The 22730-nt window shown below is 41.0% G+C and overlaps 1 protein-coding gene across 7 annotated transcripts in view; it reads right to left on the bottom strand.

The window, feature by feature from the left end:
* Window positions 1-22730, bottom strand: part of GABRB2 (gamma-aminobutyric acid type A receptor subunit beta2) — a 292697-nt gene that overhangs the window by 89771 nt on the left and 180196 nt on the right. For all 7 annotated transcript variants that reach the window (XM_039485783.1, XM_039485782.1, XM_039485779.1 and 4 more), the window contains exon 7: window positions 3154-3236. In XM_039485783.1, the coding sequence (XP_039341717.1) occupies window positions 3154-3236 (83 nt within the window). The remainder of the gene's footprint in view (window positions 1-3153; window positions 3237-22730) is intronic.

The following is a 22730-nucleotide window of genomic DNA, read 5'->3' on the forward strand; positions in this document are numbered from 1 at the left end:
ATATTCAGAAAAATCCATGATTAAACCCCAAATCAATCTGAATGATTTTACAGTGAAAGGCTCCACTGTTTCAGAATAGATTTGTGTGTGGACGGCATCACTTGAAATCCAGAGTCCAGCAGATGTGCAGGAAGGTATTCTATTTATTTATTTAAATTAGATGAACCAATGTTCCATGTACTTCCTAAAACATCTGTTTGCCTCCAAGCTCCTTCTAGACTTGTGACTCATTTGCTTACACATCTGGTTCTTTTCAATCACTAGAACTGCAACACACACATGAATGGAAGGTGGGAGGATCAACTCATCTAGGATGCCACAAGGAGCTTAGCTGTTCATATAGCAGTAGTAGAGGGAGAAGGCAGAAGAGAAGAGTGATCTACTCTCTGATATCAACACTTCATTGAAAAGGAAGCTATCTCTGTTGCCATTATCCCACAGGGAAGGTGATGACCAGCTGACTTTACTCTAATGTCTCATTTTTACTACTCAGCAATGACCTGTTCATTGGCTGCCAGCAGAGAGAGAAGAGGAAAGAGAGATGAAAGAAGATAGAAGATAGGGAAGCTCTGATCTTACCCACCCAGGAAAGAGCTACCTGATAGTAGTAGTACAAAAGCATCACAGAAATAGAAGGCAGATTTTCAAGACATTTCAGTTTTTTTATGGATGAACTGTACAAGCCATGATCACAGAAAAACAATGCACCGGTATATCCACAGATCTATAAGGCAGCAGCATATATCTCATATTTCACTCAAAAACTATGGCCCTATTTTAATTAATTGCTTTTTCTGCTTACGGTATACAGATAACGCAGGGCATTAATCCTACCTTTTGAACTGATACTGTAAAAATGCTGTCTTCTGCTTCTCTTGATTGATGATACCGTATGTCCTCATATTTTACCTAATAGTAAAACTCTCCATCACAGTAATTTCTCAATCCATGTTTGCAGGAAATTAAATCGAACTCATCCTTTGGCCCAGGATGATACATTTTTTTTTTAGATCTGCAGTAAATTTCAGTCTGGAAAATTTGACTCAATCAGTTGTAACGGTTGGACAGATTTGCATTTCTACCCTGGACATGCAGCTCCATTAATAATTTCAATATGGAGGATTGATATAGGGCTTCAGAACACCATATTAAAGTATTAACATCTGTCTGACTGTTTTCTTATATGGCTCTCAACATCATAATGTCTTGAAAGGCAGGTTAAATACAGTCCACTTTATCATCTCAATTTTACATTTTGGAACACCAAGCTGCAGACAGGGCGAGTGCCTTGCTGAAAGTTGATCCATATAATAATGACAAAGCTGAGACTGGAACTGGAGTTCTCTGTTTAAAACCACCAATTTTACTGCCTCTCCAACAAGGACACATACAGAAATGCATTTTTTAGGTTATTCCATGTTTGATTTTTACTCTCCATTGTTCATACATCTCTGCTTCAATATATATTTTCTTTTTAGATTTGTTCTTTTCCACTTTGCTTATAAACGAGTCTCGACCTTAACCAGAGCACAGTTGCTGCTCCTCTTACACACAGGCAGTTGGTGCAAACTAAATGAAATGCGAGGCATGCCATCCTGCTGATACCATATAAAAGTTCAGAGCTGGCAATATTTCTAATGGATTGTGCTGGAACATTTTCTGAAGCATAGAGCAATATTCGGGAGAGGTGTGTGCGGGGCGGGGGAGATTCCTTTCACTAAAGCATTATTCTCCGCAGGCGTAAATCCACAGAATCATTGCTGTTATGCCAGTAGATAAATTGATTCACTGTTTTTCTCTCCTATTAAGTTATGTACTAGCATAGTTTGTTCAGCAATGCTTAAACACTGCAAATTAACAGTGAAATCCTGGCCCATTGAAATCAATGGGAGTCCTGTTACTGACTTCAAGAGAAGGAGGATTTTACCATATATATATATTTCTAAAAGCAAAGTCAGTCACAATATTTGCAACTCAAATAACCCAGTATAAAATAAGGACATTTAAAAAAAAAAAGCACCAACCACCTATAACATCAATAATGCTTAGCTTTATGCACTGTGAATGATTTCAATGAGAATACTCACAGGATCTAATTCAGGAAAATATCCCTGTTCAGGAAAGCATAGAAGAATATGTTTAAATAAAACTGAAATGAATGAGGACTTGAACACATGCTTAAAGTTAAGCATGTTTTGAAGTGCTTTCCTGAATAGGGAAAACAGTATGGGAATTAAATACATGTGTATATCTAGGCAACTAACGTACACATATACCATATATAGCTATATAATCAAAGCTGTTTTAAAGTATAAAGAGTATAAATGTTTTAATGAATGCTGCAAATTTCATATATTAAAGCATTCAAATTATTTTTTTTGCTTGCAAATCACTCAATAAATTCCATTCAGAGAAAGTGAAATATGTCACGTTTCAGCTTCATGATGTACCACAGTTGAGTGATCTACTGTTCTACTAAAAAACAGAGCTTACCATGGAAGTGCTGACACAATCTTAATTACTATGTCAAATAACTTGTTGCCTGCAATACTGTATTTATCAAATGACCATACATTATTTTGTTCTCTGATATATTAAAATTCTCCAAAGAGCTTTCAGTGTAAACAGATTTTAAATTTTATTTCACAGCACATGTCTTAGCTGTATGGAAAGCCTGACCTTTAATAGAGAGACTAGTTATTCAATCAACACTATAATAGACTGTATTACACATGCACCGAAAGTCTAACTATGGTGTCAGTGATAAAAAAAAAAATCAACTGTAAAGAAAAATCTAAGCCCTTGTTTAAAAATGAAAACAACCAGCAACACAGTTCAGTAGCAGAGAAGGATAAAGAAATGATAGTAATCCTCTTGCTCCTCACATGAACTACAACAAGCCATTTGAGTGAGACTTTTAAAGCTGAAAATTGTCCATCAAAACACAAAATAAATTCCTCTAATCCTTGTGCCACAAATTACTAATCCATCTGGAAAGCTAAATGTGGTGTGCATGTTTACAAGGGTCTAAATATCATCTGACAGAAAGGCAACTAGGTTAGTAATAAATAAATAAATGAATGAATGAATGAATGAATAAAACGTTGGAAACAGTTTGATCATACAGTAAGCAGGATTTACAAAAGTACTTACAGCTCTCAATCTCCAGTGTGCAGTTTTGTTCATCCAGCGGGTATCTTCGTAGATCCATCATACAAGCAGCTGTTGTTGTAATTCTAGAAGAGAAGCATATATGAGGGCCATTGTTATTATGTGTGATTCATATCTCTGTTTGATTAAACGGAGTTGAAACAACAGAGAATGGATTCTGCACGATAAGCAATTTTGCCTCTTGGTTTATTACTAAGATATTGCATGTGCTGGCTATTTGTAAGGGTATGGTACTACTAATCTAGTTTATGGAAGCAAACTCATATGCCAATTTGGTGGACAAGTGGACAGTTTATTATATTTATATGTCCTCCATCACCATAGTATCTCAGAGCCTCACAATCTTCACTCTACTTATACTGACCACATCCCTGTGAAGTAAGGCAACATTATCCCCATTTTACAGATGGGGAACTCAGGCAGAGAAAGACTAAGGGGATGTCTACACTGCCCCCCCCCCAAAAGGTATATTCTTAACTCAGGTTAGCAACCCCACGTGACCTAACCTGAGTTAAAATAGCAGTGAAGACATGGTGACAACTTTTAACTCAGGTTAGCAGCTCAAATCCAACCCCATTCTCTCCTATAAGCTGTTACTTGAGCTGCTAACCTGAGATGCTGTGTCTTCACTGTCATTTTAACCAAAGTTAAGAACACCACTTTTGTTCCAGTATATTCACTTGTACCCAATCCTGCCTAAAGTCACATAGGAAGTCTGTGGCAGAGCAGTGAATTGAATGCAGGTCTCCTATGTCCAGGGCTAGTGCCCTAGCCACTGAACCCTGCCTCTTCTCAAGTGGAGCGCTGTTCACTGCCTTGAGAGGCACTATGGTTTCATTCCCAGCTTTGATTTCTCATTTTCCTGATGAGAGTAACCAGCTGGATCATGAGTCAGATGTCCCACAAATTCTCTTTGCTCACCAACTGGGTGATCCTATGAATTTCTATAGTGCCACTGAATAGTTACAAATAAGTGTGTGTAAAACAGGCTTTGCATAAAAGACATTTAACACACAATATTTATTCTGCACAATTGCATATAAAACTCAATTCTCCATTCTCTCTTACACCCAATAATACTGTGCAAATGAAGGCTTATTTTAGTGGTGCATCCTCACCAGCAGCACAACAAATATTTTCAGGACTGTTTTCATAAAGTATTTAGAACATATTTGTGCCTTGACATTACACTAACATTAACATGTGTCAATTGCGCCTTTTAGATGTTGTTAGAAACATCTGTACCATCAAAAATCTTTTACTGCTAGCTTTCAGGGAGAAATAGCCCTGAGCTGAACGTGAACCAATACACAGAGCACAGCAGCAATATTTTATTCTCAATCTTTCTAGTGTGTAGACAAAATCAATTTTTGGTCTTTCTCCCCCACCCCCAAACCACACAATGCTGTATAGAGCTCCACTGTGCTTGAAAAATAGTACATTTTGGAATCTGCCAGTATACACATGAAACAGCTATGTTCTAACTTTGGATGTGGGAGCCCTTTGGGATTAGTTTACAGATTGATAAACGTTTCCCTGAGATGTACATAACTTCTTTTCTCTGACACAGTACTGACCCTCAGTACGTGCTCTAATATCCACGGGGAGAAGGAATAGGAAAGGGCCTGAGGCCTAAGCCTCCTCCAGCTGGACTCTTCTTCAAGACCTAGGAAACCCCTCCATTGCTGGGCTCCATTTTTCCATCTCTAAATATCATGGCCTACTCCCAGTCCCAATGACTTATTTAGAAGCAAGAACCATAGCAGTGCCTGGAGAGACCCAGAGATCACTCAAGACCCTTTAGCAATCTCTTTGGGGTAGTATAACCACCTCACCAGCACCCTTTTTGGTATCAAAGCCCCAGAAATAGAGTTGCCTGAACACAACAGAGATGCTAAAAGGAGCAAAAGGAAAATCAACTACATAAACTCTGAAATTGACAACCTCATTTCCGGTGAATGAGCCCTTCAAGCACGAGCTGCCGGGTGAGGACTCAACAGAAAGCAGAGGCTGTTATGTCAGGCTGTAACCGGATAAGTGCTGTGGGGCCAATAGCTGGGTGTAGCTGTTGTGGTATGCTCATCCCAACAGCAAACACCAACTTTGCATCACATATAGTCATCAACTTAATGGGATACATATGTTTTGTATTTCTGTAGGCTTCATTTTCACCATTTGATACCTCTCAAAGTACCTTCCACAATGTGTACCATCTATAATGCCTACTTCAGGTGGGATGTTCTCCATGACCCAGAATTCCTGCATAATTTGGTACTGGGACTGCCTATCCATAGGGGACCAATGCAGTACTGCAGCCTCCTCCTGAGCTGTCACACTCCTAATTACTATAGTGACCCCCTCACTTTAGGTTTGCACCAGCCTCTTTATAATGCCTACCTTTGCCTTTCCTACTCACAGCTCTAATCCTGACAATTTTCCTTTTTTCTCTACATTGATCCTATAAACACTCACCAAATCTCCTCTGTCTGTCTCCTTCAAATCTGTGCACACAGAGAGTGTGGAAGGTGGGTCTTTAATCTTTGTATTGTCTATCTTCAGGGAAGACAGACTTCAAGCTCAATGCTGCTTGAGCACCTTAACATACGTTTCCTGAGTTAGACATGCCTCTGGCACCTGGAGCATCTCTTCAGCACTCCTGGCCCCTTCCAAAATTACTAGGTGGGCATCCATTCTCCAGGACCATGCCCCTGGCCCACTGTGCAGACAATTCAGGAACAAAGAAGCAGCATCTTTGAAAATCACCTTCGTACTAAACTCTCTCTTTAACCTATAGATGGGCACCCAAAGAGCTATTCTGCATCTGCCAAAGTTTTCAACAATGTTGATCTCAATTTTTCAATCAGTGGGCATCACCGCATGTGCGTCAGCGGCTACTTCCTGCTTCAGAATACTGTGGCAGTGGTTGGAAGCCTAAAGAAGAGACCTGTCTGAAAGGGAAAGAAGAAGAGAGACAGAAGACAGCTGTTGAGTCCCATGAAGGAGGGAACTCCTGGAAGTAGAAGGGGTAAGCAACTGAAGAAAATACCATCTGTATATAAGATTATCCAACATTTTCCATTATAAGACTGTTTCCTGTGGCTATTAACTTTGCCATTCAGGCTAAAACTGTTAATTCTGGGTGCCTGCCTCAGGCTGATTTTTTTGGGGAAAGTTTCAGCAAAAATGTTTCAGCTGTTTCCAAGAATGAAACTAAGGACAGAAATGTTTTGCATAGGTAAAAAATATAAAACAAACCCTACAACTGTTTGGCTGAGAAGTTCTAGCACCTAAAGGCTTTACAGAAGAGATTTGAAATTTGTTAGGAGGTTTGTTCTTGTGTCAGGGAAGCATCCAACATTTGCCAAATTATAAGTTCACACATGTTCAGTATAGACTTCTTAGAATTTGGCAGCTAAATTTTCTGAAGATTCTGTCAGCATGCCTCATCCTCTCATGCCTCATCCTCTCAGAACTCCTATGTGCCGATCAATCTGTAGGTGTGCTATCCCCAGCAACTTTAATTCTGGTATTTCTTCATTTTGAGTGCTTGACTTTGCAATCTTAACATTGTTTTAATGTAATGCGTATGTTTGTGTGAGTGTGTAATTACTACAAGAGAGCCCAGAGGCATCAGTCAGGAGCAAAGCCCCACCTATAATGCTGTATGAACACAAAGACAGTATTTTGCTTCCTCAGAAATGGGAGTAAAAAAGAATAGTTGGTGGTGAGTAGGGTATGTCCTTAACCAAACCTAAATAATAGTTTAGGATGATTTATTTCAACCCAGCTAGTTTGTTCATTCCTATCCACAGTGCAAATCAATGGAAAAAAATTCTGTCCTTTTCTCTCCTCCTACTCTCCCCCACGATTTTATTTTGACTTTTATATTCTTTTACTCTGGTTGAAAGTACTGATAAGGGAAGACCTAGTCACCTCTCACATCTTCAAAAGAGTTACTTATTTTGTAGTAATTGCCTTTAAATGGCTACAGTTGACACACAACTCACATTGGTCTCGTTTCATACACTGAGAGATTAATGCGGTGTCATATAAACATTAACGCCTTCAAATAGTGACTGCACCACATTCTTCAATGCTCTAGATACATGGATATCCACCCTATGCCTTTTTAGAGAGAAGATCAAATACCTGGTCATGACAAGAGAAAGGAACATTTGAAATGGACACACAACCTTTCCCCAAAACAATGATATTCCTCTTCCATAAACACACTGAAAAGATTCTTTGTTTTGAAGTTTTCTTTGACAACTGACATGCATAAAACATGAAAAATACTTTGCAGAGCAGAGCCTTGAGAAATGACCATTGAAAGGGAGCTTAAAAATACCCACAACTTTCTGACTACAGTCATGGGAGGCACACTGCTCGCAAAGAAATACTCTATGAAAGGAAATAACACAGAAGCTGTCTGCTATTCTGATTTTTGATCTACTTTTAATGAAATAGAAGCCTTTTGATATTCCATTTTATAAGCCTGCTAACAATGAAAATCAGTCTTCAGCAACCTTCTTAATGATGTATGTTTCGGATTTAAAACCACTGCAGTGTATCAGAAGACAACATTTTCTTCTACTTATTTTTGTTTAAGTTAAAGTGACTAAATAAAACATATCATGAAACATAAAACCCAAAAAGGAAACTGTACATTTAAAAAGTGGCACAGTTAGGTTCCAAATAATACTACAGTTACAGAATGTATTATATATTGTAATGCATACAGAACAGACACATTAGATAGGCAGGATATAGTCTCAGAAAGGTAATTATGCATGTGTACAACTGGTACAGCATGAGTGTTGAAGGTCCTCCTTCCCCTTTGCACCACCTATGAAAGGGCCTGTCACAACTACAACCCGCCGTGGTTGAGGAAGGGCATAAACTGCTTCCTTGGTGCATCCCAAAGATGGCGGGATGGAAGAGTGGACACCGATTACTCCCTCTTTCTCCTGGCCCTTGGTGCAGGTCAGTTACACTGAGGGAAACAGGCCATATCCTTCCAAAAGGATGTACAACCTGTGCAGTTCTTCATCTAGCAGCTGCTTCAGAAGCAATTGTGTCAGTCAGAAGACCAAACCCTGTGTAAACTGCACATGAGGTGTTGCAAACCCACACAACCCCCTACTCAAGTTGGCAGTAACGGCCGCTGTGTGGCTCTTAGATTTTAACATACATCACAAACTAGTAATAATACAGAAAATAATAATATATAATGGATGCTGTTCTGGCAGAGTTACAGTACTTATTGTTTCTCAAGGTCATTTAAACAAAGCACAACTATTCAGTTTTGTCAGCACTGCAAACTCCACCTGGTATCAGAAACGTAAACTGGGATCTTAATAGTTCTGATGTCACCAGTAATAAAGGTACTTACTGGAGAACAGGTGAACAATTCTGTTGATGTGTGAAGTAGGCCAACACTCTTCCCTATAGCTGTATTGCCTCTGCAGGGCTAATCAAAGTGAGAAATAGGGGCCAAAAATAAGTTTCCCCTAAGTAAGTAGATATGACTGAATACACACATGGAACGAAGCAGCTGAGTAAGGCAGTGTGTGAGTATTTCTGGAGAACTGTCTATGGCATTCCTAGCTATCATGCTTGCTTGGAGGCTGATCCAGCTCCTATTTAAGTCAAGGGCAAAATCTATACCAGAGGAAAGTAAGAAGGCCAAATTCTTCCCTCAGATGCATGCACACAACTCCCACTGAAGACAACAGCAGAATCTGGCTCTTAATTAGCAATCCCACTATCAATTCACAAAAGCTTTGATGTAAATTATGTTCTGCAGCTGACCATGTCGCTTTATCACTATCATTATCAGACTCCTCTGCACATGATGAGTAAGAGTCTCTTCCCCTATCTGAATTAGTTATCTAAGCTATGTACTGTAGCTATGCTCAGTGTTCACTTCAGCTCCTTGGAAATAGACCTGCTGCGTGACAGTTGGAAATGTTGGCAGCAGTAGGCAGCAGACCCAGTTACAAATACATGGAAATCTGGAGACAAAACTGCATTGTGATTAATCTCTCTCCTGCACAGGAATATCAGCTTTAAAGAGACATGATCAAGGTTGTTAGAAATATTTGACCTATCTTTAAATCAAAATATACCTCTTTACAAGTTAACTATAAGTGGCAAAGCCCATAGAATTCTGTTTTCTCCTTCCCTCTCCAGTAAAAAATGTGTCATGAGTGCTTCCTCCTTATAGTGATGGGGTAGGGGGTAGCTTTAGCAGAGCATCTATAATAGTGACATTTCTAAAAATACATTGGTAAAGCAGAATGTTCTGTAACTAACTACCAAGATTTTTGGAGTGCAAATGCTTTTTTGCATGGAGAGCTTCTGAACACATTTTTATAGAGAAAACTAGCATCTGGAGTTATTGATGGTAAACTGAGAGAGGCAATGACATTCCTAGAGTATCACAGAATTTATAATATCATCCAACTCAAAATTGCTACAGAGGTTTCATTAGTATCCTGGCCTATGTAGTCACATAAGAAATGTCTGAGCCCCCTTTGGCCACCAAACAACATTTAGACATTTTGTGCTTGTCTGATTCTACCTGTATAATTTCTGTATGTGGGAACCGGGCTTCAAGAGGACTCAGTCAGCTTGATAAAGCTGGGGCTGTGACATTCTCTGGCTTATTTATGAAGCCACAAAAGCAATGTTAAAGGAGTTGATAAGCCCCAAGCTGACATCTCTCTGGCTGAACTTTGGAAAGGAACTCAGGAAAGAAGAGGTGCCAGACTCATCTAACCATGGAGTTCCCCACCCAAATGGCGATACAAAGGGTAAAGGAACTGTCACAGTTCTACTGCGGTATGGATAAAAAATGGGAAATAGGAGCACTGAACCCCTATTCAAATCTTTTTTTTAAGTTAAGACAATTAGACTGGAAATGGAGTCCACAGCTCCATGAGGAAAAAAAGAATTAGATGTTGGATAGTGTACAATAAGTCTTGTCTACACTTCACCACAGTTTGGACTATGGGAGCATGAATAGCAATGTACACCAAAGTGCTGTGCTGTAACTCCGTCGTGTGGCGGCTGCAGGTGTGAAATAAAAGGATCCTCATTTGCATTAACGCAGTCCTCTTCAAACAGGACAAAGCAATGCAAACTAGTGATATTTTAGTTCATACTGAGGGGAGTTACAGCTGAGCACTTGGTGTACACTGCTATTCACAACCGCATAGTCCAAACAGCAGACAGACATAGCCTAAGAGTAGCTGTCTATTAGCTTTCCTCCTAATTAAGCAGCTCTGCTACTCTCTGCTGAAGAGACAGTTCTACTCTTTTTGGTTCTGCAAAATGGAATGACCATTACCCTGCTGTGCCACCAGCATGAAAAACTGGAATAAATAGGGTAATTTCTGATGTTGTTTCATGGTGGAGGAATGAATGTTACTGGTGCAAATTTTGTCAACTGATTTGAATAGAGTCAGGATCAGCCTTCCTCCCCACTGCCTCCCCGCTAACAGTGCTCTGGTGCAGAACTAAGTTAGAGAGGTAGTATTGACTATTATCCTGAACGTACACTTGGAAACCTGGAACAGAACCACAACATCATGTTCATTGTTTAAATCCATCTAAATAGTATGCCATTTTACTACAATTCAACCTACCACAACAACACCCCTGGCATTGGATTTGGTCTGTAGCTATTCTGACCTTTCCTTATATTATTGCAGTCTACTCCAGATGATAAAATCCACATAATCACAATGGGATAACCATGCAGAATAACTAGGAAGAGCAATTTAAAATTTTAATATTTTATCACTGAGAAATGTATACCTGTCTCAAAACATTCACTTCACTTCATCCTTTCCAAAAAAGTATGTAATTCACATAGTGCTTGGAGAACATCGGAATAACATGAGAATGATAGCAGGGTGACTCTGAGTAAAACAAGTAGCCTTAGAGTAAAGGACCAATATGGCTGGTCCGCCAATATGTAGTTCACTGACCCCTTACCTTATTACCAACATTGGAGAACTGAAAGAATTCTTAAGCATTTTTCAAAATATGTTCTTTACTCCACTTGGAAAGAGTTCATGTATATTTCATTCTGATAATGTAATGTTAACAGTAAATAAAGAATGCATCCTTTCTGCTCTTTTCTGTTGCAATTTTATATTGTTACTGATCAAGTCTCCATTCATAATCCTTGCAGCTGAGAAAGCACAGCAGGTCATTTATACAAAGGAACTTTATTTAGCCTCTGCCAGAAAAAAAAAATTACTAATAAACTCCTAGGAATGAACTGTTTAAATTAATGGATTTCAGAGCACATGAAGCACCTTCCTCAGACAATTGACAGCCTTTTTAATCTTTACTTTCTTTGTCAGAACTTCAAGCTACTGTAGAGCATAAAAAGGTAGACTGACTTCAACTTTAAAAAACAAACAAACAATTGTATTTCCTATATGACATTAAGTTTAATAAAGAACCATTTAAAAACCTACAAACATGACACCTGTGTTATCAAAGGAGTCTCAGGGAGTAAGTGTATTGAATTTCATTGAAATTGGGCACCTAATTCCTTTAGGCTCATTTGAAAATTCCAGCCTACCTACATGCCTGGCTATTTGTCTATATGTTACATGCTTCTCCACACACGTGTGTGTGCGCGCACATGTGCATATTCCCAGAGGAAAAAATATACTGAGTTCAAGTTAAGGTAGAGCAGTATTTCCCAAACTTGGGACACCACTTGTGTAGAGAAAACCTCTAGGGGGGGCCAGGCCGGTTTGTTTACCTGTCCCATCCACAGGTTCAGCTGATTGCGGCTCCCACTGGCCATGGTTCGCTGCTCCAGGCCAATGGGAGCTGCTAGAAGCGGCGCGGGTCGAGGGACAGACAGAGAAGTACACAGTTGAGATACCTAAAACAACCTAGTTCTGCCCAGTAGTGCATTGTAATGCTTGCTTTTGGGAGGAGGGTGGACAGCCTCCGTCCAGGAAATGTCCATGGAGCCTGCCCACAACCACAATGGTTGCCATAAGACCCTGCGGATCCTAAAAATCTGTACACTTTGCAGCCCTGGCAGTACTTCCCGCTTGGCAGCCTCCTCCCCGCACTTTTCCACCCTCCACTTCTGTGTTCCCTAATAGGGAGGCTCCAACTTAACGGTTCTACCAGGGACTCCCATGGCCATGGCTGTCCCTAGTACTTGCCTTAAAGACGGCTACATTAATAAGGCTACGTGGCAAATTACAGCCATATTACCTTTCCCTATAATGCATGGGTGGTGGAAAGGATGATGTGAACCCTGCTTCCAGACAGATGGGCCTGTCCCGTTCCTATTCCTGACCCACCCCTTCTCCTCCTACAGGTCCAGTCCTATAGAACGCCTCTTCTGCAGGGCCTTGCACAAGTGGCACCAGGAAGGCTGCTGACCACCCTTCTGTGCTGGAAGGGGAAAGCCACATGTGTGGGGCTTGATCTGGCAAGATGATATTTTCCATTTTATAAAGAGTCTTCACCTGAAGTTCAAAATTAATGTGAAAGTCAAAACAACCTTGGGAAGAAAAGGCTCATTTAGCCTTATGAATGCAGCTTATTTAGTAATTCTAATAGAAGACCTAAGATAAGAGCCCAAAGCTCTTATTCTTCTGGCTTTTGTGATTCAGAACAAGAAGGCTGGTTTGCCACAGGGAAAAGTCAATTGAACAAATAGGTTTAAATGGACTCTTCGTGAACAGGGCTACTCTCAGATCCAAAAAAAAAAGGCTAGTACGAGACTCTACAATAGAGCTCAAATTACCATGTACTTCTGCCAAGAATCTTTACAATAGGGCAATAACACACTCTGCAGGTGTCTTCGTGAAATTCTAAGACCACAGTGAAATGCATTCTCACTGTCCTAAATTTCAATCACGCTTTAAATTCTGTCGATCAATGCAACAGTCAGGGATTTACGAAAGGAGGCAGACAGTCCTCCAAGGCATCGCTCCTGCACAGCAGAAAAAGGGTACATGTGTTGTTTATTGTAGCAGTTATTGTTAGGCATTTCTATCTACATAGATGGGTTGTGAACAAAACTAGCCCTAGCTGAAGACAGGATTTCAGTCCAACCTATGCCACTCTGCCATCTTTTCCATTCAGCAACTGACCCACTACTTTCACAACACGAGAATAACCTAATATATTTCTTTCCTTGCTTCACATTGATTAAAGGGAGTTTGTCCACATCTAGCTATGAAGGATTTGCCCTCTACCATTGTCTCACTTCTTCCTCCAAAATGGCATTTCATTTCTGCTCAGCTATGTGCAATGGGCACCCTGAAGTTCCCTAGAGAACTGGAGAACCTTTTGCAGTAGTGCGGTGTTTCCCAAACTTGGGATGCTGCTTGTGTAGAGAAAGCCCCTGGCGGGCCGGGCTGGTTTGTTTACCTGCCACAGTTTGGGCCAATCGCGGCTCCCACTGGCCGTGGTTCGCCGCTCTAGGCCAATGGGAGCTGCTGGAAGCGGCAGCCAGAAAGTCCCATTGGCCTGGAGCAGCGAACTGTGGCCAGTGGGAGCCACGATTGGCCGGACCTGCAAACGCGGCAGATAAACAAACCGGCCCGGCCTGCCAAGAGCTTTCCCTACACAAGCAGCATCCCAAGTTTGGGAAACACTGCTTTGAAGGATGTCCTGAAGCAAAATATGTTGGGTAATGTGTTACACATAAAGCAGAAAAAATGGGGTGGGGAAAGGGCCACTACTTTGCCATCTTGGAAAAATCGACTGCGAGTAAGTATCTCAGCCAGTAACCATAATGGTTCCAGCACATTTCTAGTGACCCACATCTATGAGCTTTCTAGGCAGCACCTGATTTACCTTTTGCCTAACGCTGTCTCTGGTTATGAATGGATCAGTAAATCTATTTGTGGTATTTCCTCTGATTTCTTTTACAGCCAACACACCCTCAGTGAAAGAAACATGTTTCTTTCTAATTTTTTTGTTAATTTGGATGAGTGGAAACACTTAAGTGCTAGCCCACAGAAATTCAAACTCAAGGGGCCAGTTTTGAGATATTGATATTTAAAGACCTGATTCTGTTTGGCACTGCCAAGGTGTACAAGCTTTCCCACCTCCCCCTTCACTCTCTTGAGGAGGGCGAGGACCCACTTGAGATGCTTTCCCCTGATAGCGTGTAGTGAGTATAAAGAGTCAAATTCATCCCTGATGTAAATCCACTGAAATTAATGGTGTTATATAAAGTGATGAATTAAGACTGAGCTATCTAAAATACAGCAGAGAGGAGCAATCAGTAGAATGAACTGAAAATGGAGCATCCTGTACTGTCCTTGAGAATGACAGCGCTACAGGCTCTAGCACGTCACTTTGGAGATCACTAGGAAGAATTTCATGTGACTAAATTTGACTTTTCCTAGGTGCTCTCGCTGCAATGCGTTTCCTCTGCACCATCTGGTGGTATGGCTCCAGCATGCAGGGTAGTTACCATTAGCGATACATTTCTTTCCTCCTACCTCTGAGAATAAGCCCAGTCAGAGAACATGACTATAAAACCACGACGATGATGAGACTTTTTCTTATGTTTTTAATTCCTTGATGAAAGCTGAAAACTTAGCAATCAGTTTATTCATATGTGTACTGAGAACATTAGATAGAAAGGCCTCAACTATAGATTTATTGCCCTGTAATTGGCTGAAGTACGCGCACACACACACACACACACACACACAAGGTTGTTCTCTAAGCCTACTGGAATGCAACAGTCAATAATGGGAATGAGTTACGGTGACTCCATTGCACTAGCATTTATTGAATACGCCAATTAAATCCATACTTATAATTTGGTACAACAGGCACAATGTGATTGTAATTGAATATTATCGTAGGATCAATGTTTCCTGCTCCTCAAATAAACATTTCAGCTTTGCCCTAGTATTTATGGAGCAGCACGAGACAATTACCCAGAAACACAGTTCCATCCCATTGGCATTATCTTTGTAAAATATCACTGTATTATCAACCTTTGACAACACAGCAAAAATATGCATAAATAATCCAGAAGGTTTTAAACAGTGGACATTCAACAACTAAAGTATTGCATTGGCATGTTATGCCTAGTGTGATAAGCACTAATAGCACCACTGAGATAACACAATGATACGAAGATATCATTTCAAGGTTCAGTGTGGCCAATGACCATTATTAGGAGAAAACAGTTGGTAATACTTCACCCCATTGTAGTACCAAACTATTTTTTCAGTCTACCCTGTGAGACATCTTGCAGCGTTAAGAAATTTAGATGTCAGTGGTATTGGCAAAACAGAAAACGATGGAGTACATTTTCAGTCAGGCTAAGAGCCAGCCTATCTTCATTCAGTTGTATCTTGCACCAATAATATTTACATATGCAAAATTAATTGCAAGCATATTCTGAGTACCTGGATCTCTAATTAAATGATTAGCGCTTCCATGGGCAAGTACTCAGATTTTTGCCTGAAAGTGAAATACAGGTGTAACCTGAACTCTACCTTTTTTTGCATATGCTTCACAGTTTGGCATTTAAGGCTAGCATTTTCAAAGGAACCTAAAGTTGTTAAGCACCCAAATCCGATTGACTTTCAATAGAAATCAGGCATGTAATTGCTTTAAACTTCTTTGAGAACACCAGCCTCGTTATATTGTTTCTTGAATAATACAATATAAGAGCATGGGATTTTTTTTAGAATAAATCTTAAAAACACTAATGGGTACTAGTGTGCAATTAATTTCAAGTATACCAAACGAAAACTAATGATCACTATTGATAGGGGATGGGTTCATAAGGTAACCTAAGAGTAAAAAATAACTTACGTATATACACCTCTACCTCGATATAACGCTGTCCTTGGGAGCCAAAAAATCTTACCGCATTATATCAAACATGCTTTGATCCACCAGAGTGCGCAGCCCCCCGCCCCTGAAGCACTGCTTTACCACGTTATATCCGAATTCGTGTTATATCGGGGTAGAGGTGTACTTACATCCACACATGCCCTCCCTTGGTTATCCTGAGATGCGCAGCCCCCCCTGAATATTTATTAGTGGCGATAGCTCTGCTATTTATTCCAAGATCTCTTCAATGTCAGTGTTCGGTAGTTTCGTAATTATATTTTCTCCTTTTTCAGCCAAATGCCATTTTCATTCCTTACCCAACAGACTAATAAAAACAGGGTTCGAATGCTTTAGAATGATCACATATTGTTTGTTTTGTTATCTGTTACTTCATGCAATTGTGTATCATCAACAAATTCACAAACTGTACTTCACTGCTGGATTGTCTGTCTAGCTCATTTGATAGATTTAACTAAAGCAAAAACACAGATCTAAAGACAACTCCAAGAGATCCCACTTAGTGCCCTTAACTAATTTATGCAGTTTCTCTTCCAGACCTCATTCTTTTTCATGCTTTATATTTATTGTCACACTTTATATTTATTTTCACAATGGGGGTTGAGTTACAAACTTCTGTATTCCCATAGCTCATAAATTAACCATAAGCTTATCATGTGTAATTTTATTAAAAGCTTTTAAAAACATCAAATGTATTGCCATATGCAGTGCTATTATCAACTTTGTAATTTCAGAAAAGGTAAGGTGGTTAGTTTTAGAGGAATTTTCCTTTTTAAAACTATGATTCAAATATTTGCACTCTTTTTCTTTTCATACAAGTCGCTCTTAGAAATTATGCTGAAGTAGTGGTCATTTGCTTTACAGAATACTGCTGCTACGTTGTATGGGATACATTTAAGTGCATACTAGCAATGTACAGCAAGTAACAAAGCACTGGAGATTTTAACAGTTGAAAAGTGTGAACACCTTGTCTTTGCTACTGTGGTAAGCTGACCTAAGTTACGCTACTCCAGCTATGTGGATAACGTAACTGGAGTCTACGTAGCTTAAGGCCAATATACCACGGTGTCTACACCACGCTGCACTGACGTTCTGGTGGAGTATTGGAGTTGACCGGAGACCACTCTGCTGTCAATTTAACGGGTCTTCACAAGACCTGCTAAATTGACCCCTGCTGCATCGATCACAGCAGCATCGATTTCTGGTGAGTGTTGACATGGCCTGATATTTGTGCTTTAGTTGATGTGTGCCGGCCAAGAAACTGTGAAAAGAGGGCTGAGGAGTGTACGTTTTTGTTCTCAGGCAGCCCTGATGTGTTGCTCCAGCAAGGGGTGGCTGTTATACTTTCACACAATGTCCAGCACGCATTGCAGGGTTGTTGGGTGATTAATGAGACTTAGCATCCAGTTCCATACTGGCTGTGGGCATCTTACCATCATTGCAGTGTATGGTCTCACCACCACCTATGCTAATGATGCAGCTGCAGGTAATTTTTACCAGCAACAGCAGCCAAGAAGATTTGTCATTCCTGGATGACTTTACTGGGCAGGTGGGAAAAGGACAATGACATCTGAGCAACTATGCTTGGGAAGTTTGGTATCAGACGGAAGACCAGGAAAAGGTAGCCACTGCTAGAATTTGTGGCTGCCAATGACATGGTGATCGCTGACCTGCTCTTCCATCACCCAAAGATTCAAAAGCAGACCAGGTACAGCCTGCATGGGTTCACCGGGACTGTTATTGATCATGTCCTCATTAACAATCATTGGCAGTCAACAGTCATGGATGTATGAGTTTACAGAGGTGTTGAACTTGACACTTGGCATCAGCCTCTGCTGACAAAAGTATGCCTCTGACTTCAAAGACATCAAGTTAATGGGCTGAAATTAATTCAATTTCACAAAAAGCTCGTATTACAACCAAGTTATCAGATGGCTTTCTGTTCTGAACTTCACAGGGACATTGATGCATTAGAGATTGAAGTCTCACTCTGTCATCTGATGTCAAGTCAGTGTGGACTGCTGCCAGCTCAGTGCTGGCACCTCAGATCTTCAAATGTAATCCATGGATCAGAAAGGACATGCTCACAGCCATTGGAGCGGAAAAAAAAAGCAAGGCTACAATTTAAGTCTTCAAATACATGTTTATCGAGAGCAAAATCAAATGATGAATGGGTCTGACTTTGGAATGTCGACAAACCATTGTGTAAGAAAGGTAAGGAATCCTGGTGGTGAACTCAGGCTTGCCACAGGCACAACCTCCAGACTCTCGTTTTCTGGGGAAAGTGGCACCAACTTGTCCAGTGAAGAATTGGGATGGAAGAATCAGTTTGTCTGCAGGATCAGATGCATCGATGGGAAGATCATTTCAAGATGCTCCTCAACTGTTCATTGCCTGCAGTCCCTCTTCCATTTGAAGAGGGGCAGGAAGTTCCAGCAAAGTCACCTTCTTTCAACTAAGAAGAGATCCAGATTGCAGTCCAGTCCATAAGCTGAAATCTGGTAGGTACCAGGGTTTGTAACATTACCCCTGAGTTTCTGAAGACCAGTGAGAATATTACTGAACTGTGACTGCATAAAGCCTTCCAGCACATCTGGCATACTAATATCATCCCCAATGACTAGCTATTCTGCCTCCGTTCAAAAGGGCAATGAATCTGAATGTTGCAATCACAGAGGTATTGTGCTAGTGTTGGTCTCAGGGTATGTCTACACTACCTGCCAGATCGGCAGGCAGCTATCGATCCAGCGGGGATCGATTTATCGCGTCTAATCTAGATGTGATAAGTCGACCCCCAAGTGCTCTTCCGTCGACTCCTGTACTCCAACACCGTGAGAGGCACAGGCAGAGTCGATGGGGGAGTGGCAGCAGTCGACTCATCGCGGTGAAGACACCACGGTAAGTTGATCTAAGTAAGTTGACACCACGGTAAGTTGATCTAAGTAAGTCGACTTCAGCTACGTTATTCACATAGCTGAAGTTGCGTAACTTAGATCAATTAGCCCCCCCCCAAGTGTAGACCAGAGCTTAGGGAAAGTCTTTGTTACTGTATTAATAACTAGAATTAACAATGTTCTTTATGGCAAAGGCTGGGATACTCCATGTGGCTTTAGACCTGGTCATTCCAATGTCAACCAGATCTTTAACTCAAGACAGCCTTTTGCAAACATGGCTGAATTTAACGAGCTGTGCACAGCACTTTCTACAGACTTTTGTCAGACCTTTGAGTCTGTGCATTGAGCATGTTTGTGGGATCTGATGAGGCATCTCAATGTCCCGGGAAAGACAGTGTCATTGATAAGAGAGCTCTATGGAAGCTGTGGAATGGAAATCTGTGTTTGAGTCAATGGCAGATACATGTCTTGGTTTCCTATATCCATGGAAATTTAGCAAGGTTGTGTTCTGTCACCAGGATTGTTCAATATTGGCACTGATTGGTTGATGGATAAGCTTAAGCAGGCAGGCACTGATCAGAACATCATTCTGCTTCAAGATGTTGAATACACCCCAATGTCTTGTTAGCTTAGTTTGGTGAACTGCTTCAGCTGAAGGCTGACCTGGTTGGGCAAGAAGTGGTGTGCAATGGCTTGGTTATTAATTGGGATAAAACTAAGTCCCTGCCATTATCATCAAACAGCCTCCAGCTCCAGATTACAACAAGTTAAATATTAACTTCTCCAGAGGGGCACTGAGTAGGTGGCAGATGTCAAATATTTGGGCAGCATCATTGACAGTGCTGGAGGATGTTTGAAAGATATGGACACACATGTCCCTTCTGCCATGTTTCAGGCTTTTCAGAGGTCTCTGTGGGGATGTTGTGACATCAAGCTTGCTATGAAGCCGCAGATCTATAGAACCACAGTTATACCAACTCTGTTGTGTGAAAGTTAAATTTCACTTTACTAAGGGTACTAAGGAAGGTTGAAGAACACCTGATTTATGTTTTTGATTCACATCTCTACGAGCTACTCCATGTTAAGAGGCAACACAAGATCTGAAAAGAGACGAAAACCAGCCACCACCTCCATTAGTTTCAGTTTTGGTGGCTTTCTTGAAATGGACATGTTAAAAGTCAATGAATTACAAAGTGTGTGTACCAAGGAATGCCACTACACAACCGAAAACTTTGGTGGTGCAAAAAGATTGCTGGTGATGGACAAACTAAATATACAATCAGACCACCTTAACCACTTTGCCAGAGAGATTGATCCACTTGGAGCTTGATTTGCAAGAAGGTCACGTCCCTTTGGGATTTGCCATGATGATGCATTAGAGATGCCAGGGCACAATCATTTTGCATCATAATGTATACACACATACATACACACACACACACAATACATATACAGGAACTCCTCACTTAACGTTGTCGTTATGTTCCTGAAAAATGCGACTTTAAGCGAAACGATGTTAAGCGAATCCAATTTCCCCATAAGAATTAATGTAAATGAGAGGCTAAGGTTCCAGGGAAATTTTTTTCACCAGACAAAAGACACTCTCTCTCTCTATACACACACACACACGCGCGCGCACACACACGCAAACAAACTATTTAATACTGATACACAGTGATGATGATTGTGAAGCTTGGTTGAGGTGGAGGAGTCAGAGGGTGGGATATTTCCCAGGGAATGCCTTACTGCTAAATGAACTAGCAATTGACTGAGCCCTCAAGGGCTCTCACAACACTCTACAAGGCAGCAGGAAAGGAGGGAGGGCAGATAGAGACACACACACTGTGTGAGAGAGAAAAAATGCACATTTCCCTTTTAAGTAGCTGACCCCAGAGTTAAGTACACTGCCTTGCTAATTAAATCAGTTTGCTGAGACCTGAGACGGCAGCTACTGCCTAGAAGCTCCCTCCCTCCATCATGTGTCCCCCCGCTCTATGGAAGATGGGGTAAGCAGGGTGCAGGAGCGGGGGGAGGAGGAGACACCCTGACAATAGCTCCCTTTTCCCCCCCTCCCCCCATATAGCAAGCAGGAGTCTCTCAGAGCAGCTCCAAGGCAGAAGCAGCACGTGGCAGTGGGGGGAGCGACAGCTGCTGCAGAGGGAACTTAGGGGAGTGGGGAGCTGATAGGGGGAGCTGATGGGGGGTTGCTGATCCACCCTGGTTCCAACCACCCACCAGCTAGCTGCAATGGGCTGCTCTTCCTGCAAGCAGTGGACAAAACAGGCGGCTGCCAAACGACATTAGAAGGGAGCATTTTACAACTTTAAATGAGCATGTTCCCTAATTGATCAGCAACTTAACATTGAAACAACGTTAACCGGGATGACTTTAAGTGAGGAGTTCCTGTACACACACACACACACACACACACACACACGTGCACACTTCTGGCCAAATATTCACATTTGGGTGCCTACTCACACATTTAAGTGCCTACAGGCACTTCAGAATGTAAATACCCATTTCAGGATTCTACTCCATGATCTTGCAACTGACTCAATATGCACAGACCCTTGTGCCTGCATGGAACCTTCAGTGAGATCAAAGGAGGCCTCGTGCAAGCACAGAGGTCTGCCTCGGCAGAGTCAAGTTGCAGAACAAGGTCTAAGTTATTATTTATTCATGTCGTGCAGGGCACTACTGAAGAATACTGAGGAAGGTGCATGGCAGGGTGAGGGGAAAGCTCTACCTGCAGAACAGGTAGAATTTTAAAGGGCTAAATCCATAAGTAAATGACTTAGGTGCCAAAGGTTTGACAATTGAGCTCCCCATATATTTCACAAGAACGTTTCGTTTAAATAATTATGCCAATCTCATATTGTATAGCATCTTTAATAATGAGACTTGGCACTTTTATCATGCATGTAAATCTAGGGATCTTAATGCATTTTACAGACATCAACTAATTAACCCTCACAAAATTCAAGAGAGGTAGGTAAATCATAGCCCTATAAGAGAACTAGGAGTTTTCCCAGTGGTACAACAGGGAGACTATCAATGCATCCAACCCTATGCTGTTATTTGCACAGGCCAAACTAATCTTCAAGAACCTCAAAGAGCTTTAGAGACTTCAGTGTGACCCAGCAATCTCTTATTACCAACTGGCCAGGGGCAACAAGGGGGTGCACAGGAGTTACAGGGTCTCTTCTGGGTATGGTATTGACATTCTTTTGGTGAACTAGAATGTGGTGTCAGGGTTCTAATAAAAGCCTGTGTCACAATGGTCATCAATATCATGGCAATACGCACATATGTACGTTGTATATGGAGTTATGTATACACACTGGAAATTATATTTTTAAGGTCTGTATCTAGGGACTGGTGACCAAAAGAGGTGAAAAATGGGTTTTCTTTCAGACAAGAAATGTTTACTTGTCTACATGTAAATTAAGTATTGTATAGTTTACAATAGGCCACCAGTCTGAATCGAATGCTAATAAAGGACTGTGAGCTTCAAAGAAAGAAAAGTAAAAGCAAATACTGTGGAGGGGGACCGTATCTGGAAGGGCGCATCAAAGGTTTGTTTTAATATATTTGGCAGACTCCTTCACCAAAGAGGTACACGGGCAGTGAGTTTGTTTCCTGAAAGAGGGGTCTCAACCAGGTTTGGTTGAAAACGTTGGAGAGAACTATGGGTGAGATAAGCTTCTTTAGACAGGATTTCAACTTGTTAGTTAAGTTTAGTCTTTAGCAAGCGTGATATGTTTTTTCTAATATTCTTGCTCA

Source organism: Mauremys reevesii, linkage group 8, assembly GCF_016161935.1.
Source record: "Mauremys reevesii isolate NIE-2019 linkage group 8, ASM1616193v1, whole genome shotgun sequence".
Lineage (NCBI taxonomy): Eukaryota > Metazoa > Chordata > Testudines > Geoemydidae > Mauremys > Mauremys reevesii.